The sequence below is a fragment of the Bufo gargarizans genome, chromosome 4 (assembly GCF_014858855.1).
Source record: "Bufo gargarizans isolate SCDJY-AF-19 chromosome 4, ASM1485885v1, whole genome shotgun sequence".
In the NCBI taxonomy this organism is placed as follows: Eukaryota; Metazoa; Chordata; class Amphibia; order Anura; family Bufonidae; genus Bufo; species Bufo gargarizans.
The window spans coordinates 145,398,340-145,419,309 of NC_058083.1; the positions used below are offsets into that span (position 1 = coordinate 145,398,340).

At 44.1% G+C, this 20,970-nt stretch overlaps 1 protein-coding gene across 1 annotated transcript in view; it reads left to right on the forward strand.

Moving 5' to 3' along the window:
* The first annotated feature begins 3,068 nt into the window (after positions 1–3,068).
* LOC122934213 (arylacetamide deacetylase-like) overlaps positions 3,069–20,970 on the forward strand; it is a 79,764-nt gene continuing 61,862 nt past the window's right edge. Inside the window, exon 1 of the mRNA XM_044289507.1 lies at positions 3,069–3,288. Within this exon, the coding sequence (XP_044145442.1) occupies positions 3,151–3,288 (138 nt within the window). The 5' untranslated portion in view covers positions 3,069–3,150. The remainder of the gene's footprint in view (positions 3,289–20,970) is intronic.

The following is a 20,970-nucleotide window of genomic DNA, read 5'->3' on the forward strand; positions in this document are numbered from 1 at the left end:
TTCGTGTGAAAGAGGCCTTAATGGGAGGAAATCTGTTAATGATGTCACCTTGTGTCCAAGTCAATACCTAGAGATACACCGGTGCTTACCGCTCTTTTTACATGATTCTGTGCTGTACCTATGCAATGAAATCTTGGCTATGTATGTGTACAACAGCAGCTTCTGTAGCAAACCTCTTCTACCCCTCCTTATGTAAATAGTGAGCTGAATTAGAGAATATTTTACGGCCAGTCCTGGGAACACAATAGCAAAAGCTTATTCGCCTTTCATCTGGATAACAGAGGCATTTTCTTAAACCTAAAATGTATTCATCTTTTACTTTATTTTTTTACAAAATGGAGGAAATACTTCCCTTGACAAGTGGAGTGTTGCTGGATTCCACAGCAGCTAATGTATTTATTTTACTCACTTATATATCACAAACATATTCTGCAGTGCATTATAGATATTACCATAACTCTGTCCCTAGTGGGGCTCACAACTTAATTTCCCTTGGGCCCACCAGAAGAAATGACTCCCACCCTCTGTGCCTACAGAACCAAAAGGGTCCTATTTTATTAGGGGCCAATTATTGTCAGAGCTTGAGCCCACCAGGGGACCCTCTGGTACTCTGGTGTGCCAGTCTAACCCTGCCAATCAGTACAGTGGGATGCGAAAGTTTTGTTAATCGTCATAATTTTCCTGTATAAATCGTTGGTTGTTACAATAAAAAATGTCAGTTAAATATATCATATAGGAGACACACACAGTGATATTTGAGAACTGAAATTAAGTTTATTGGATTTACAAAAAAATGTGCTATAATTGTTTAAACAAAATTAGGCAGGTGCATAAATTTGGGCACTGTTGTCATTTTATTGATTCCAAAACCTTTAGAACTTATTATTGGAACTCAAATTGGCTTGGTAAGCTCAGTGACCCCTGACCTACATACACAGGTTAATCCAATTATGAGAAAGAGTAGTTAAGGGGGTCAATTGTAAGTTTCCCTCCTCTTTTAATTTTCTCTGAATAGTAGCAACATGGGGGCCTCGAAACAACTCTCAAATGACCTGAATACAAAGAATGTTCACCATCATGGTTTAGGGGACGGATACAGAAAGCTGTCTCAGAGATTTCAGCTGTCTGTTTCCACAGTTAGGAACATATTGAGGAAATGGAAGACCACAGACTCAGTTCAAGTTAAGGCTCGAAGTGGCAGACCAATAAACATCTCGGATAGACAGAAGCGACGAATGGTGAGAACAGTCAGAGTCAACCCACAGACCAGCACCAAAGACCTACAACATTATCTTGCTGCAGATGGAGTCACTGTGCATCGTTCAACCAGTCGGCGCACTTTATACAAGGAGATGCTGTATGCGAGAGTGATGTAGAGGAAGCCTTTTCTCCGCCCACACCACAAAAAGTGCCGCTTGAGGTGGGATAAAGCACATTTGGACAAGCCTGCTTCATTTTGGAATAAGGTGCTGTGGACTGATGAAACTAAAATTTTGTTATTTGGCCATAACAAGGGGCGTTATGCATGGAGGAAAAAGAACACAGCATTCCAAGAAAAACACCTGCTACCTACAGTAAAATATGGTGGTGGTTCCATCATGCTGTGGGGCTGTGTGGCCAGTGAAGGGACTGGGAATCTTGTCAAAGTTGAGGGACGCATGGATTCCACTCAGTATCAGAAGATTCTGGAGACCAATGTCCAGGAATCATGGACAAAGCTGAAGCTGCGCCGGGGCTGGATCTTTCAACAAGACAACGACCCTAAACACTGCTTAAAATCCACTAAGGCATTTATGCAGAGGAACAAGTACAACGTTCTGGAATGGCCATCTCAGTCCCCAGACCTGAATATAATTGAAAATCTGTGGTGTGACTTAAAGAGAGCTGTCCATGCTCAGAAGCCATCAAAACTGAATGAACTAAAGATGTTTTGTAAAGAGGATTGGTCCAAAATACCTTCAACCAGAATCCAGACTCTCATTGGAACCTACAGGAAGTTTTTAGAGGCTGTAATTTCTGCAAAAGGAGGATCTACTAAATATTGATTTCATTTCTTTTTTGTGGTGCCCAAATGTATGCACCTGCCTAATGTTGTTTAAACAATTATAGCACACTTTCTCTAAATCCAATAAACTTAATTTCACTTCTCAAATATCACTGTGTGTTTCCTATATGATATATTTAACTGACATTTTTTATCGTAACAACCAACTGATTTATACAGGAAAATCATGACGATTAACAGGGTTGCCCAAACTTTCGCATCCCACTGTATGTCTTTGGAGTGTGGGAGGAAACACAGGGAGAACATACAGGGGCACTTTTAGGGCAGTGCTACACGGTGACTCTGGCGTAACTATAGGGGTTTATGAGCCCTGAGGCAGTCTCTTGCTAATTAAAAGGAGTGCTTATACCCCAAAAAACAAAAAGTTGACAAAAAGCAATGAGGGTCACTTACAAACATTTTTACTCCAGATTTTGCTGTAAAAACGGTAGTAATACTCCATTTTGGGAGTTTTTAAATGCCCATACGACAATATTGTTATGCTCGGGAATTTTTACGCCAAAGTGGCGAGGGAGTGCCGGGGGCCAGAACTCCGGCAAATTTACATTCATTTATGTCTGAAAATAAGTGTTTTAGACATAAAGAGAAGCAAAAACGACTCCAGGTGCACTGATTGCAGGAGGTGTACCTAATATATGACGAGGCGCATGCATTGTCATAAATTAGGCAAATCTTCCAGTAGTGCAGGGGGGAAACAAAGATTGATGTAAAAAGCCGGTCTTTGCAAATGACCTCCAATGTGTTGAAATGCCTCCAGGTCACAGGTGAATCAAAGGTCTTGTAGTGTATTCTGTGCACTATATTAGGTTGATGATTTAGTTTCTCTGTGCTCTTGTACACGGAATCGGAGAAGAGCCCCAAACTGTATTTCCTTATTGAAGGCAGGTACACATAAAACAGACGTGCGCACACACAAACCTACCTGCTTGTCACAGCGTCTCCATAGACTGCGCTGGGAATCAGATGACAAGTGGGCTCCTGTCCAACATATTAACTTTGCCCTATCAGTGTCTGCTGCTGGCTTTTAACATAGTCAGTGCAAGGGAGCGTTAATCACTGGAGAGAAGTAGGTACTGTAGGTAGACATGGTGTCCAAATCCCTGTGCTTCGTACTTCTCTCTGTTCTCCTGGCGTATTACATTTATAAACCTCTGCCAGACAACATGGAGGAGAAATGGAAAGTTATGCTGATGGATGCCGCTTCAAGAAGTATTTCACATTTGGTAAGTTTAATGTCTATTAACTGCTGCTGCTTTCCTGTGCTTGAGCTATTTTGTATTTTCAACAGCTTTTCAATGGCATAAGACTATTAGAACGTCTGTAAGCAGGATTTAGGAAATCCTGCAGAATTAGGGTATGCATAATTGTGGTCCGCAATGCATGGGCACCGACCGCGGGGAAGCCGCATGCGGATTGCAGACACATTCACTTGACTAGGCTCCTCGATCTGTCCGTTCCACAAAAAGATAGAACAAGTTCTATCTTTTTGCGGAATGGAAGCACGGAACGGAACATTACAGAACTACTCCGTAGCGCTTCCGTGGGGTTTCGTTCCGTGCGTCCGTTTCGCACCACACTGCATCTCCGGATTTGCGGACCCATTCAAGTGAATAGGTCCGCATTTGTTATGCGGAATGCACACGGCTGGTGACCCGTGTATTGCAGAACCGCCGTATGCGGTCCGCAGCACAGGCACGGAGTCCTTACGTTCGTGTGAAAGAGGCCTTAATAGGAGGAAATCTGTTAATGATGTCACCTTGTGTCCAAGTCAATACATAGAGATACACTGGTGCTTACCGCTCTTTTTACGTGATTCTGTGCTGTACCTTTGCAATGTAATCTTGGCTATGCATATGTATGTGTACAACAGCAGCTTCTGTAGCAAACGTCTTCTACCCCTCCTTATGTAAATAGTGAGCTGAATTAGAGAATATTTTACGGCCAGTCCTGGGAACGCAATAGCAAAAGCTTATTCGCCTTTCATCTGGATAACAGAGGCATTTTCTTAAACCTAAAATGTATTCATCTTTTACTTTATTTTTTTACAAAATTGAGGAAATGCTTCCCTTGACAAGTGGAGTGTTGCTGGATTCCACAGCAGTAAATGTATTTATTTTACTCACTTATCCTCTGGTGTGCCAGTCTAACCCTGCCAATCAGTATGTCTTTGGAGTGTGGGAGGAAACACAGGGAGAACATACAGGGGCACTTTTAGGGAAGTGCTACACGGTGACTCTGGCGTAACTATAGGGGTCGCAGTGCATCTTATAAAGGGAATACTAGTGAGCGCTTCCATAATGGAAGCGCTTATTAGTCTGCAGGAGGAGGGGGACAGAAGAGCCTCCTCCTGCTCGCTCTTCTCAGGGTCGGCGCTGCTGTGTCCTGGCTGCCTGCAGCGTCAGGACGCAGAGAGCGCACTCTGACCTGACGCTGCAGAAGGTCAGGTGACTGCAGCGCAGGCCCTGAGAAGACAGCCAGGACAGGGAGAGTGGAGGCAGGAGAGGTAAGTTACTTTATTATTTTACATATTGAGGTCTAATGGGGGGTCTGGAGAGGTCTAATGGGGGGGTCAGATATGGGGGGTCTGGAGCTCTAATAGGGGTCTGGAGGTCTGATATGTGGGTCTGGAGGTCTGATATGGGGGTCTTATCTGAGGTCTGATCAGAGGTCACAATAACGCCTGTACAAGTGTCATAGACGCCTGTTCAGGCCATTTTACTCCCTGGAAAAAGTCTAAGGCGTACCTATACGCCTTAGACTTTTCCCTGCTATTCATCAGCACAGTGAGCACTGTGAACGGCGAGGGCAGCGCAGCGAGGCTGCTGCCTGAAACAGCCAATGACAAAGCTCCTTACACTAAGGAGCTTAGTGATTGGTCAGTTTAAGTGGGCTGCTGGAGGCTTATGGCACACCGCTCTGAAGTGAGAAAAGGAGGCGCACGCAATCATCACTGGCGGAGTAAGTGGCCTTGCTGTAGCGCCTTGTTTTAACTTGTTCAGCCTCACTGTCCTCACATGCAGTATGAGCCTAATCCGGCTATGAACAGATATGAATACGTCATGTGAGTTATGGCGGTGCTCGTCCGCGTTGTGCGCCCTGTCAGGGACCAGCCCTGCTAGTAGTAACTTTCAGTAACTAACTCCACAGTTCGCACAGGTTACCCATAAGTGACGGGCGGCAGCATGGGGAGTGTTGTGTCACCTGACAAGTCGTTTCAGTTTCCCGCCCATATCTGTAGTGTACAGCTCCTAATGTGCGGGCAGCGTGCGTCATGAGGACTGAGGAGTACAGTACAGCTGTTACCCATAGCAACCGGAGACAGCCTGTTCTGTAATTAGAGGAAGCAGCCACAGTCTGTTCATAAGTCATAACCCCATCAAACACATTACCCCCAGAACAGTGCCAATCTGTCACACTGTCTGGCAGATTGGCACTGTTCTGGGGGTAATGTGGCTGATAGGGTTATGACTTATGAACAGACTGTGGCTGCTTCCTCTAATTACAGAACAGGTGGTCTCCGGTTGCTATGGGTAACAGCTGTACTGTACTCCTCAATGACGCACGCTGCCTGCACTATAGGAAGCTGGCTGCTGCCCCATGGTTACTTGATGGGCCTTCAGGGCCTAATATGGCTACTGTTCTGCCTGGGGGCCAGACATGTTACCCTCCTGGATTCTCCGGGGCACACTCTATTGCAGGGGACCCCGGCCAGATGGTGATTGAGGTGCCCTTGATGGTGAATGGGTGCTAAGTGCTTATGCGGCTGGGCCCCTGACTTAGGTATTGTCATGACGTCAGCACCTTGTTGGTGCAAAATGTTGAGAATGGTAGTTGTATGAAGTTAGAAGTAGGAGGCAGGTTTAAATCCAACTGTAAACTTTACTATAACCAGGTTCTTGATAACAGATTCCATCCAGTAATAAAACAGTATCTGGTATACATGCAAGTTGAATGTGATGAATCCCATTAACAGGCTGTGCTGGTAGTAATGTGTCAGGCTAGGGTAGTTAGTTATGTACTCACTGATATTCAGCTCCTTAATCTGGTTCTGTTTCTCCAGTTCTTTAACGGTGAGGCTGCCAGAAGCTAATAAGTCTTTCATCTTGAATCCAAAGGTCCTTAAAGACTGATAGAACGGCTGTTGTTCTTTGTATCTTGATCCACTATTTCTCCCTTGAACTGACTTGCATTAAATAAACCTAGTAGCTGCACTCCTACTTCTCCTCTCAACTCCCTAATTAGGCCTGAATTGCACTATATATACTGTGGTGCTACCCCCATCTAGTAGTGAGATGTATGAGGTGCACCTGACAGCCTGGTAAATAGGGATTTCACATAATAATACAATGCAGCATGAAATTACAGAAGACAACCAAAAACTTTTGCAATTCCCACATAAGCTAGTGGGATGCTGCAAGAATATCTACATCAGAGAGGAGTCGCCACTGGATGTAAGAGGTACATACAGTCCTGATCAAAAGTTTAAGACCACTTTAAAAATGGGAAGAAATATATTTAGCATGGCTGGATCTTAACAAGGTTCCAAGTAGAGCTTCAACATGCAACAAGAAGAAATGGGAGTGAGACAAAACATTTTTTGAACATTCAATTTAATGAAAACAACAAATAAACTGAAACAGGGTGTTTTTCAGCTGATCAAAACCCCCCCCAAAACAGAAATCCAACTTCCAAACATGAACTCAGTAATGAGTAGCTCCGCAGTTATTGTTTATCACTACCAAAATTCGTTTCGGCATGCTTGATGCAAGCGTTTCCATGAGGTGAGTGGGAACATTTCTCCAAGTGGAGAAGATTGCCGCACGAAGGCCATCTACTGTCTGGAACTGTTGTCCATTTTTGTAAACTTCGCTTGCCATCCATCCCCCAAAGGTTCTCAATTGGATTTAGATCAGGGGAACACGCAGGATGGGCCAAAAGAGTGATGTTATTCTCTTGGAAGAAGTCCTGCGGGCATTGTGTACTGTAGAAAAACCCAGTCGTTACCACACAGACGAGGGCTCTCAGTCATGAGGAATGCTCTCTGCAACATCTGGACATAGCCAGCGGCCGTTTGACGCCCCTGCACTTCCTGAAGCTCCAGTGTTCCACTGAAGGAAAAAGCACCCCAGACCATTATGGCGCCCCCTCCAATGTGGCGCGTAGAAAACATCTCAGGTGGGATCTGCTTGTCATGTAACGTTGAAAACCATCAGGACCATCAAGGTTAAATTTTATTCTCATCAGAGAATAAAACTTTCTTCCACCTTTTGAATGTCCCATGTTTGGTGCTCTCTTGCAAAGTCCAAAGGAGCAGTTGTGTGGCGTTCAAGGAGACAAGGTCTTTGAAGACGTTATTTTGTTTTTGAAGCCCTTCAGTCTCAGATGCCGGCTGATGGTTATGGGGCTGCAGTCAGCACCAGTAAGGGCCTTAATTTGGGTCAAGGATCGTCCAGTGTCTTGACGGACAGCCAATTGGATCCTCCAGCTCAGTGCTGATAACATTTTTGTTGGGTGTTCCATTTGACTTTTTTGTTCCAAAACCCTCAGGATCATTTAAGAAATTCCAAATTACTGTCTTACTGCGTCCCACCTCAGCAGCGATGGCGCACTGTGAGAGACCCTGCTTATGCAGTTCAACAACCCGATCACGTTCAAAAAGGGAGAGTTTTTTTGCCTTTGCCATCACAACGTGTGACTACCTGATAGAAAATGACAATGACTCCACATTTTTGCACAGATTTGGCCTATGTGGTCCTAAAATTTGGATCAGCTGAAAAAAAGCCTGTTTCAGTTTAATTGTTATTTTCAATTAATTGAATGCTCAAAAAATGTTTTGTCTCACTCTCATTTCTTCTTGTTGCATGTTGAAGCTCTACTTGGAACCTTGTTAAGATCCAACAATGTAAAATATGATTTTTTTTTGCCATTTTTCAAGTGGTCTTAAACTTTTGATCAGGACTGTATGTTGTAAAGCTCTGTTTGCTGTGTATTAGTGGCAAAATAAAAATATATATTCGTCGTTCAGCGTTGCACTTATATGTTGAAAAGCCTTGTGTAGTAGAAAAGTGGAAAAAAATAAGGGCCTATTTGCCATTCAGCGGTGCAGTTATATGCGGTAAAGCCCTTTTTGTGGTATGGACCGTATTACGTAGTGGTGATATTTTTTCAATGAAACAGGGAAAATTGATTGGTGATTGTAGACTTTCTGGTATGAACCGAATTTCATTATCCTTTCATTGGTGACATTTTTTATTTCAAACATGTTTTTTTTTCTGGAAAACTGATGGGTGATTGTAGACCTCCTTTTGCTGTATGGACCGAATTACGTTGGCGTGGGTCCTGCAGTAAACATAATGAAGACGCTGATGACAACAAAGCAGCAGACTTTGCCTTTACCATTGTAACGGATCTCCTGGCACCCCGACTGGGTACCTCCGTCAATAGATGCTCCTAGTGCTTTCCGAGGACTCCAAGCACTCCACCGTACGCACTGCAGACCCCACGAACCGCCGCAGCTTGGTTGGGGTCTCACCGTCCTCCACCCACGCTAGACCTAAAACCAGGCTTCAGCTTCCAGTGGGTGAACCTCTCCTACATCCAGAGAGCAGGAGCCATGAACAAGCTCTTACAAGAGCTTATACTCAGGGGAGTATTGTGATATAGCAATCCCCAAGAGTGTAGTTATCGCATTCCCCAAACATGAGCCAAAACTTCATGAAGGTATAAAGCAGCATCTTTATTTTAACACACAAGCATTTTATACACATCTTCCAACAAGGTTACCACCCACAGGGTTTTGTAAAAACAGCCAATAACCACGTACAATACACTCAGACACTCCCACACAAAATCCTCCCCTTTGCCCATGATAGAATTACCTCACACTGGGTTGATGCAATCATAACAGGCAGGCAAATGCACAATATCCTCTGTCCTGGAGACAACCGAGAAGTAATTCAATTATCTCTCAGGACAAAGGACATCGCCAATACACACAGAGAGACAATGGAACAGACCTCCCTACTCAACGTATACAATGTCCCACCCTTTTCAATACACATAGACATTTAACATCCCAAAATGGCACGAATTAGACCAGGGGTTCAAGTTAGTCCAAGTCCTTTGTGAACAAAGGAGGCCTGGCTGATGAGAGGGCCCATAATCCTGGGGCAAGAGGCTAGTAGCCAGGCCCCTCCAAAACCCAGTGGCGAGGTTGGTTTCGCCACAACCATCTATTCACAATTAAATCAAGCAGCTTCACTAAGTTGAAAATATTCATGTGTTTTTATCTGCTCCGTCTGCATTTGATCTCAGGAGAGCCTCTGCTTTGGAGTCCAAGTCCAGTTTCTTAAGACCAAGGGTTCCATCAGACTTGTGCATAACATTCTTGTTCTCTGTGCAAAGCCATAACAAAAGGACTCCGTAGGCATTCACATCAGAGGAAGCTGAAGCTGGTTGTCCCGATTTTAATTCAGAAGCAGTAAACAGCGGGAAGCAAATAGAGGTGGCTGAACTCCACTGCACTGTATTTCTTGTGAAGTCAATGTCTCCAGCAACGCCCCTCTCGCGATTTACAGCAAATACATTATTTTCATGTAGAGACGCAAGAATTATGTTGGAGGCATGTAGTGTATGCAAGCCATGAGCGACCCCTCTCATCTCTCTCACGTTGTTCTGCACCTGGTTTGCCTTGGCAAATGGAGTCACACAGGGGAGGAACTGCTCCGTGTCCTTCAGCAAGAAATCTAATACTGGCTTTCTCCACGACAACTCAACCATGGTGACCAACAACGGAAAGAACATGGTGTCGGCGCTGCATCAAGGAGGGCTGAGCCAATCGCCCTGCATGGCACACATGTTCAATCTGGTTGTCTAGCTGTTCCTAAAGTCTTCCACCCATCTGCAAGACATCCTAAAAATGGCAAGGAAACTTTGCACGCGCTTCAGCCACTCGTACACCGCAAAGCACACCATCCTTGAGCTGCAGCAGCAGAACTGCATCCCCCAACATAGGCTGATATGCAACGTTTCTACTCGTTGGAATTCCACTCTCCATATGTTGGACTGACTATACGAACAGAGGCAATAAACGATTTCTTGATGAGCCAAGCGGACAGGAGTACCCTCCTGTGTAACTTCAATGTCAGCCAGTGGCAGCTCATGCGTGACACCTGCCGTTTGCTCAGGCCGGTTGAGGAGGCCACGTTATTTGTCAGTCACCAGGACTACGGGATGAATGATTTCATTACACTGCTTCATGTCCTGAAACAGATGCTGATAAATATGTCTGGTCAGGGGACTGGAGACATGGTGCCTACATCTCATGGCTACATCAGCCCTGTGGAGGCTGAACTGGAATAGGAGGAGGAGGACATTGGAGCACAAGTAATGTGTAGCAAAATAGGTGGTTTTTCTACACAGGTAACAGGAGAGGAGGAGCAGCCAGAGGAGCTACAGGGCGATGAGGAAGACGAAGTAGAGGATCCATACACACCGTGGCAGTATGCAGTGGAGATGAAGGCAGGGAGTCCCTATGAGTCACTTGAGCAAATGGCCCGCTGCATGCTCACTTGTTGTTGTGTAGTGACAGACGAAATGTCACCATTCTGCAGAGGGATGACTTCTGGCTCTCCACCTTGTTGGACCCCCGCTACCGGTCCAAAATTGGGGCTTTTTTTACACCCGCTGAGAGGGAGGACAAACTGAACTACTATAGAGACATACTATGTAGTCAGTTGGCCACTGCCTATCTGTGCCATTGTCCATCCTCTCACAGGTCTGACCAGGGGGGCCCTCTGTGCTCACTTTTCACTGCCATGGCTGCTGTGGAGGGGTGACAGGAGCAGTAACAGCTCCATCAGAACCAGCCTGAGTCTAGAGTTGCTGATGAGCAACTTTCATTACCCGCATAGTGAAGAAACTACTCACAAGCAGCTAGACATACAGCAGAACCTGAAACAGCAGTGGTGGCATACTTGTTGTGCACCCTTTCAGCCATCTGTCAGGGTCACGTACACACACAAGCAGGGGGGAGGATAGTGACCACTGCACTCCACCCTCACCCCTGGCCCTGCCTACTTGCCTCGCAAGTCCTAATGACAGGGGACAACTGGACGGCAGTCCCTAGCTTAAAATACGTTCTGGGAAGACAGACAAGACGAACAACGGATAGTGAAAGGACCTCGTCAAAACCAAGAATGCGACGAAGTACAAATGGAGTAAGCAAAGAATAGTCAGGAGATGCCGGGGTAAAATACCAGACTGTCGGTATAACCAGGAAAAAGAAGGGGGGGGGTGAACTCTATTTTCCTTCTGTCCCCTTACCAATACCAAGAAACCCCTTCAAATAAGGACACTGACACTGCTTTTATTTTAACCACTTTATTGTTGTTGGGTGGTAATCAGCCACAGCTAATTATTCAAATGGCAAAACCATAAACATCAGAACCATGCGATTTACCAGCTGCTGGTCTCCCAGCGGGCAGTTCCGCCCATTTGCCTCCAACACCTCTCCGTTGTATTAACCTGCCTCCAGCTGTAAGTTGCAAATTCAACCAGGCATGTACCTTGCCCACATAAAAGATTCCAACCGCAACCACATACAGTCCTGATCAAAAGTTTAAGACCACTTGAAAAATGGCAAAAAATCTTATTTTACATTGTTGGATCTTAACAAGGTTCCAAGTAGAGCTTCAACATGCAACAAGAAGAAATAAGAGTGAGACAAATCATTTTTTGAGCATTCAATTAATTGAAAATAACGATTAAACTGAAACAGGCTGTTTTTCAGCTGATCCAAATTGTAGGACCACATGCCTTTAAAAGGCCAAATCTGTGCAAAGATGTGGATTCATTGTCATTTTCTGTCAGGTAGTCACACGTTGTGATGGCAAAAGCAAAAAAACTCTCCCTTTTTGAATGTGTGCAGTTTGTTGAACTGCATAAACAGGGTCTCTCACAGCGCGCCATCGCTGCTGAGGTGGGAAGCAGTAAGACAGTAATTTGGAATTTCTTAAATGATCCTGAGGGTTATGGAACAAAAAAGTAAAGTGGAAGACCCCAGAAAATGTCTTCACTGCTGAGCAGGAGGATCCAATTGGCTGTCCGTCAAGACACTGGACGATCCTCGACCCAAATTAAGGCCCTTACTGGTGCTGACTGCAGCCCCATAACCATCAGACGGCATCTGAGACTGAAGGGATTCAAAAACAAAAAACGTGTTCAAAGACCTCGTCTCCTTGAACGCCGCAGAACTTCTCGTTTGGACTTTGCAAGAGAGCACCAAACATGGGACATTCAAAGGTGGAAGAAAGTTTTATTCTCTAATGAGAAAAAAATGTAACTTTGATGGTCCTGATGGTTTCCAACGTTACTGGCATGACAAGCAGATCCCACCAGAGATGTTTTCTACGCGCCACAGTGGAGGGGGCGCCATAATGGTCTGGGGTGCTTTTTCCTTCAGTGGAACAATGGAGCTTCAGGAAGTGCAAACGGCCGCTGGCTATGTCCAGATGTTGCAGAGAGCATTCCCCATGACTGAGGGCCCTCGTCTGTGTGGTAACGACTGGGTTTTTCTACAGTACACAATGCCCGCAGGACAAGGGACTTCTTCCAGGAGAATAACATCACTCTTTTGGCCCATCCTGCGTGTTCCCCTGATCTAAATCTAATTGAGAACCTTTGGTGATGGATGGCAAGGGAAGTTTACAAAAATGGACAACAGTTCCAGACAGTAGATGGCCTTCGTGTGGCCGTCTTCACCACTTGGAGAAATGTTCCCACTCACCTCATGGAAACGCTTGCATCAAGCATGCCAAAACGAATTTTGGTAGTGATAAACAATAACTGCGGAGATACTCATTACTGAGTTCACGTTTGGAAGTTGGATTTCTGTTTTGGGGGGGTTTCATTTTTTTTTGGAGGTGTGGTCCTAAACTTATGATCAGCTGAAAAACAGCCTGTTTTAGTTTTTTCGTTGTTTTCATTAAATTGAATGTTTTGTTTCACTCCCATTTCTTCTTGTTGCATGTTGAAGCTCTACTTGGAACCTTGTTAAGATCCAGCCATGCTAAATATGTTTTTTTGCCATTTTTCAAGTGGTTTTAAACTTTTGATCAGGACTGTATGAAGCCCCAAAATTGAAAATTATAAACCTAACTGCCAACTTCAAGGGATGGAGGGAGGCAGACAGCGCTTCCGCTCAAAGAGGGAGAGAAGAGGCGGAACAGGGGCTTATTTGTCCTGCTAGACGCCCGCCTCCTCCCCTTAAACCGGATGCCAGCATTACCCCATATTAACCCTAGCCTGCATCCACTAAACAGGGGGCCAGGGGTAACCCATAACAAAGGTAGGGGAGGGGACCACCAGTCCCTGCCCACCCTCCCTAAACTGTCGGGTGGCCACCAGGAGAGTAATACGGTGCCACAGGAATAAGAAAGAACAGGTCAGGTTACAAGCCGAAGGTCAAGCCAAGAGGTCACGTCAGTAACAAAGAGCAAGCAGAAGCGGGTCAAAAAAAGGCACAGGTCAATTCCAGATAGCGCAGGTAACTCTATAGTAGATAGCCTTGGACAATTAATCACAGGCATCCTGTGGCTAGCAGGTTGCCTGTGTATATACTGAAGAGGAGAGGTCATGTGATGTGGCCAGCACCACATGACCTCCCACCATGTCTGAAGCCAAGCGCCGAGTGGCCAGCTCGGCGCTCAGCCCCTTATACGTTACTATGGGGATGCCGGCCGCATAGAGAGGAAGCGTGCGGCCGGACGCGCTCTGCCCCCATTGCCCCAGCAACCGTGTATGCCGCCGTGTTACACCAGGGCGCCGGCGGTGCAGGAGAGGGGAGGCATTGAAGATCCACTATACTACTGGACAGCCAAACTGGATTTGTGGCCGCAACTGTCTGAGTTTGCCCTGGAAAAGCTGTCCTGCCCAGCCAGTAGTGTGTCATCAGAGTGGGTATTTAGTGCTGCAAAGGCCATAGTTATCCCAAGGAGAACTTGCCTGTCCACCCTAGATGTGGAGAGACTGGCTTTTTGCCAAGATGAATCAGGCGTGGATCAGGCAGGATTTCCCCCCACCAATGCCTGATGCATCAGACTAGATCATCCATGGTGCCACACTAACACTTTGACAAAAGAGACTGGTTTCTTCTGGTAACCTGCCTCAGCTAGTATTCTGATGCTGCCATCTGCCTGATGCCACATATGTGATGCCAAGTGCTCCTTACAACCACCATCATCAGCGGGTACTGTTATTGCTACCCACCTCCGCACTCTGTCACTGGGTCACTCTGTGGTCTCCTAATGCTGCTACTACCTCCACAATATGTCACCTTGCCACTCTGTGGTCTCCTCATGCTGCTGCTTCCTCCACAATATGTCACATTGCCACTCTGTGCAGTCCTGATGCTGCTACTACCTCCACACTATGTCACCTTGCTACTCTGTGGTCTCCTGATGCTGCAGCCACCTCCACACTATGTCACCTTGCCACTCTGTGGCCTCCTGATGCTGCTGACACCTCCACACTATGTCATTGGGCCATGTGGCCTCCTCATGCTGCTTTTACCTCACCACTATGTCATATGGCCACCCTGTGGACTCCTCATGCTGTTCCCACCCTCCCCACTTCATGACTGGGCCACTATTTAGCCTTTTTGGCTTGGCTGACATCATCATTTATTTAACCCTTCTGATCTGTCAGAAGGAAGGAAAAAATAAACACAATGGATCCTAAATGTGTAGCAGCTGTAAGGCCTGTATGGTCCCATTAGAATTGGCTTATGATTTGGTAGACAAAAGCATGAGTGAGTACAAAACACAGAAGACATGTAAATGGTCTGTTCACGTGTCATCTCTGGGTTGGATCCACTCCTGTTATTTTTGGCATTACCAATACTGATGGATTACTGACTGAATGCTGACCGAGTGAAGGTAGATTCTCCACAGACAGGATCCATTTTTTGTGGGTTATTGTTTTAACGGATCAGAGGAAGGGCAAAATAATCAGGGACGTCAACACAAACTTGCTGCTGACACCTTCTCCACTCTGTTGGAGGGGCTCTACTTCTATAAGCATTTAATAGAACAGGTTCTATAGACATCTATGTGGAATCAGCTGACGATGGTGTAAAAGGAGTGGTCTTCTGCTTGGCGCTAACATCGAGTTCATACTTCAGTATTTGGTCAGTTTTGGCCGCGTGACTGCCCAAATAAGTGAAGTGTTCTGTGATTCTAAGAGCGACACTTGTCATTTGCATGTCATACAGACACACAGTATTATTTCACTACCAAAGCAAACTCTCTATGCATGTTACTGCAAGGCACAGTGTTCAATACCACTATAAATGCTCTCTGCAGCCAGGGTATAAACATTTTCAACACGATTCGCCGCAAATATATTCAGATCGATCCACTTTTCTTTTTTCTTTTTTTTTTGGGCTAACCAAATTTTTTTAAAATTTACTCATCTTAACATTTACCATTTGACTGCCCTAGACCACCATAGATCCTTGCATCAACCCACTCAAGTATGCTGTGATTGGCTGCACTGCCTTGTACCAACAGAAATCCTTAGATTAACCCCTTTACTGTCCTATAGCACAAGGTATGCTGATATTATTATCTTAATGCCTTAAAATACCAGGAATTCTGGCATTAACTCCTTCAATGCCCTAAACCACCAGGATTATTGACATTAATCCTTTTTCTATTTTAGATCACCAGGGATGCTTACACTAACACCATAGATCACCAGGCATATAGACATTAACTTTGTCACTGCCATAGGCCCTAAGGGATACAGACTTTGACTCTTTTACTACCTTACTTCACCAGGGGTGCAGCCATTAACTCTCATTTACTGTTGTATACACGGCCAGGAATGTAGCCTTTCGCCCACTTCAGTGCCCTAGATCAGGGGTAGGTAACCTCCGGCTCCCAGCTGTTGTGAAACTACAATTCCCAGCATGCTCCATTCATTTCTATGAGAGTTCTTGGAAGAGCAGAGCAAGTATGCATACTGGGAGTTGTAGTTTCACAACAGCTGGGAGCTGGAGGTTGCCTACCCCTGCCCTAGATCATCAGGGATATAGACAATAACCTTCACTGCACTAGACCTGAATGCCTTTTAATACCATATGTCTGGATATTTTGTGACCTTGTAGATCTGACTTTTTGAACTTAATATGTTGCCTGGTGTGTTCAACAATGTAGAACCCCATACAGAGGAATACATTACTTGCTACTGGGGATGTCACCTTTTTTTCTGTTATTTTAACAATCTTTATGTCTTTGACCTGTGTGAGCATTGGCATTAGCAGAGTCTACTTAGCCTCTGTAGCTTTATCAAGAAGTTCTATTATTCCTACTCTTTCCATACCTGCTCATTTACAATAAAAGGGGACTGGAGTACTGTCCCATTTTGCATACTAAGCTTTATGGATTGTCACCAAATTATGATGCACAGTAACCTAAGTGTTTAAAATTATGGGATTTAGAATAAGAATGACTAACCCCTAACATTGTTTTGTTAGTTGTTTTTAAATCATTGTTATATACATGAAGGTGTATATACTGTATTTTAACCCTAAGGCCTCTTTCACACTTGCGTTGTCCGGATCCGGCGTGTACTCCACTTGCCGGAATTACACGCCGGATCCGGAAAAACGCAAGTGTACTGAAAGCATTTGAAGACGGATCCGTCTTCAAAATGCTTTCAGTGTTACTATGGCACCCAGGACGCTATTAAAGTCCTGGTTGCCATAGTAGTAGTGGGGAGCGGGGGAGCGGTATACTTACCATCCGTGCGGCTCCCGGGGCGCTCCAGAATGACGTCAGAGCGCCCCAGGCGCATGGATGACGTGTACATGCGATCACGTGATCCATGCGCTTGGGGCGCCCTGACGTCACTCTGGAGCGCCCCGGGAGCCGCACGGATGGTAAGTATGCTGCTCCCCCGCTCCCCGCTACACTTTACCATGGCTGCCAGGACTTTAGCGTCCCAGCAGCCATGGTAACCATTGAGAAAAAGCTAAATGTCGCATCCGGCAATGCGCCGAAACGACGTTTAGCTTAAGGCCGGATCCGGATCAATGCCTTTCAATGGGCATTCATTCCGGATCCGGCCTTGCGGCAAGTGTTCCGGATTTTTGGCCGGAGCAAAAAGCGCAGCATGCTGCGCTATTTGCTGCGGCCAAAAAACGTTCCGTTCCGGAACGGAAGACATCCTGATGCATCCTGAAGGACGGACTGTCCATTCAGAATGCATTAGGAAAATCCTGATCAGTATTCTTCCGGCATAGAGCCCCGACGACGGAACTCTATGCCGGAAGACTATAACGCAGGTATGAAAGAGCCCTTAGGCTACATTTTTTTTTTTTTTCAATTTTCAATTTTCTTCCCTATTTTCCTTGAGCTGTAACTATTTTATATTCCCAGTCACATAGCTGTATGAGGGCTTAAGTTTTGCAGGACAAGTTGTACTTTCCAATACCATCATTAATTATGGCATAAAATGGGGTGGATTTGGGAAAAAAACAATTCCTCCACAGTTTTACTGGTTTTGTTCCACAGCGTTTTGTTTATGGCAAAAACTGACCCATACCCTTTATTCTCTGGTTCAGTACAATTACAACGATACCCCATATGTATAGGTTCCTTATATCTAAATAGTGTAAAAATAAATTTAAATTTTAATATAAATATATATATATATATATATATATATATATATATATATATTTTTTTAGCACCATATTCTGACCCTAATAACTTTTTTATACTTATGTCTACTGAGCTGTTTAGGGGCTCATTTTTTGCGGAACAATCTGTAGATTTTATTGATAATATTTTGGGGTGTGCGTGACTTTTTAATCACATTTTATTATAAAAAGTTTGGGTAAGAGAAGCAATGAAAAAATGGCAAATCGGCCATTTTGATCCTTTTTTCCGTTACACTATTTGCCATATTGGATTTTTTATTTTATTTTAATAGTATGGGCGTTTTTGGTCACTGTGATACCCATGATTTTTATATTTATTGTTATTTAGGTATTTATTTTTAATTATACGGAAAGGGATTTCAACTTTTATATTTTTTTATTTTTTATATTTATTTTTTCATTTTTGTGTTCTGATTTAGTGGTTCATATATGAGCGTATAAATTATGTTTTTTTATTTTTATTTTTTCAAATGCCATTTAAACTCTATTTAGCTAATTTCTTATCCTGACCTACCATCTGGTGGCCAAAATAAGAATTTCAGCATTAACACTTTCAGCCTCATCAGCGAGGCTGAAAGTGTTCAGCACAAGTACCGATGCCCCATTTGGCCACACCGAACATCGGTAGGAAGCCTAAAAGCTCAAGCTTCTGTTTTTTTGCACATTAAGATGCCGTGACCTCACTTGATCACAGCATCTAAAGCATTTAATTACAGTGATCGGCATTATTGACAGTCACGGTAATTAGCCGCAGGTCTCTGCTGTTTGAAACAGCAGAGATCTGCCGGCTATGGCGCCCGCTGCATGTGCAAGCGGGCGCCATGTTTACACATCGTTCTAGTGCTGTACATGTACGGCGCTTGTAGTGAACAGGTTAAATTTGTTGTTTAGATTTATTTAATTTTTTTAAATAGAGATTTATAATGCCATGGAAAATAGATGAGTAGTCTATAGCAACCAATCAGATTCTAAAGCATTCGTTTTAAAGAGGTTGTCTCCAGAAGACAACCCATGTCTATATGCTCGTATAGGGCATATGAATGTTGTAGAGGGCAGATTTCCCTGCCTGTGGCACCCTACTGTGATCCATAAAGAAGAGTCACTCTGTAGAAGTAACTCCCATTATAGTGGATTTGAATATATTGAGAATTGTATAAATGATCACTGGTGTGGAATAGGCTGGTCCATCATGGCTTCTCTCTGCAAAAAAAGGTATTTGCAGGACTTAGGGCAAGCATTTTGAAGGTACAATAATTATCTCTCATTGGACAAATCCTTTAAGCCCCTTTGTAAAATTAATTTTAAAGCAGCAATGTGATTGCCTACTATTAGTTTTTATGCATGTTGCCAAATCTAAGTGTTTAGGAGTTACATGTATATATTTACGTAACTAATAGTCATCTCATTATTGTTACTATGACTAATTTTAAGAGTAGGTTGCCATTGATTCAGCTAAAGTTTTAAATTTTGTTCATTTTCTTTACATTGTTTCATAACTCATGATTAGAATTGAGTGGACACCTGGATGTTTGGGTTTGACGGGTTCGGCTGAACTTGGGAAAAAAGTTTGAGTTCGGGACCCGAACTTGACCGCTAACCCGAACCCCATTGAAATCAATAGGGACCCGAACTTTTGAGCACTAAAATGGCTGTACAAATGTCATGAAAAGGGTTAGAGGGCTGCAAATGTCGCAAAAATGTGGATAGGGAAATGACTTAAAATAACATCAAATACGTAAAAATAAAAAATAATAATCTTGATCTAGGAGGACCAGGTCCATATGGAGTAGGAGGTTGCGGAGGCGGTGGATGTGGCAGTGTAGGTGGAAGTGGCGGCGGAGGAGGAGGAGGTAGCCTACACTGCTTTTTGGTTTACATTTATTATTTATTTTTATTAGGGTACACCCCAAAACAATGGGAAATATAAACCTCCAGTCGTGCTAAACTTACGTTCAGACAATACACTGGCTGCAGGGCAGGCCAGCACCTCCAAGGCATAAAGGGCAAGCTCAGGCCATGTGCCCAATTTGGAGACCCAGAAGTTGCAGGGGCTGACACTTCTCAGTTAGTTTGTGTAGGCGTGTGCATACTTACTGCCCCACCATGTCGCACGTCCCCGTGATGTTCACGATTTAATTTGATATCTGCTCTATCAACTTTTGATGTTCTTTTATGCGCCTACCATGGTGATCACGGGTGGCGGGGAATCAGGGTTCCAGGCCAGAGAGGGAGCGTGAGAAAAAGAGACCAAATTTAAGGGAGATAAAGTTATTTTAAAAAAATTGGGATCGAGCAGAAATGTGGGAAAAGCTACTGAGGAGCAAATGTGGGACAAAAGAGTCAAGCTGAAAAGTGGGAAAAGCTTTTGAGGCGCAAATGTTGGCCAAAAGAGTATAGCGGAAATGTGGGACAAATTATTGAAGTGCGAATGTGGTACAAATTGCTTAAGTTTAAGCATTGAATCAAAGGAGGTGGCGCGCATCAATTAAAGAAGCATTTCAGAAATTGTATTCCCTGTCACCTATGCAGAGCAGGAGTTTATTCACGTCTAAAATTGTATAATGTCAACCTAAGAATGTAACAGAAAAATTACAGAAATTTATTAACCTGTCTACTTGGTAGAGCAGGGGTCTACGACAGAAAACAATTGTTTATTGTCACGCGAAAATGTAAAATAAAAATTATTGAAATTTATTAAGCTGTCAATTAGGTAGAGGAGGGGTATATTACACCCAAACATTTGTGAATTTGACCCTAAAATGTAACTGACAAATATTTTTTTTTTTTTTTTTTTACCGGTCTAATTGGTATATCAGTGGTACATCACACCAACAAATTGCTGAATTTCACCATAAAATGTAACTGCCAATTATTATTATTTTTTTCTACCGGTCTACTAGGTATAGCAGTGGTACTATACACCCAAAAATTGGTGACTTTCACCCGAAAATGTAAATGACAAAGTAGTGAAATGATATAAAATATAATACGTACAAAAAAAATAAAAAATTAGATTTTTGAGGTGGAGTTCGATATGGAGTAGGAGTTTGAGGAGGCGGTGGATGTAGCAGTGTAGGTGGAAGCGGTGGTGGAGGGGGACTAGGTGGAGGGTGACTTCGTGAAAACTCAGATCCGACAGTATATTCTAACACAGAGGCGTTCCCATGGTGATGGGGACGCT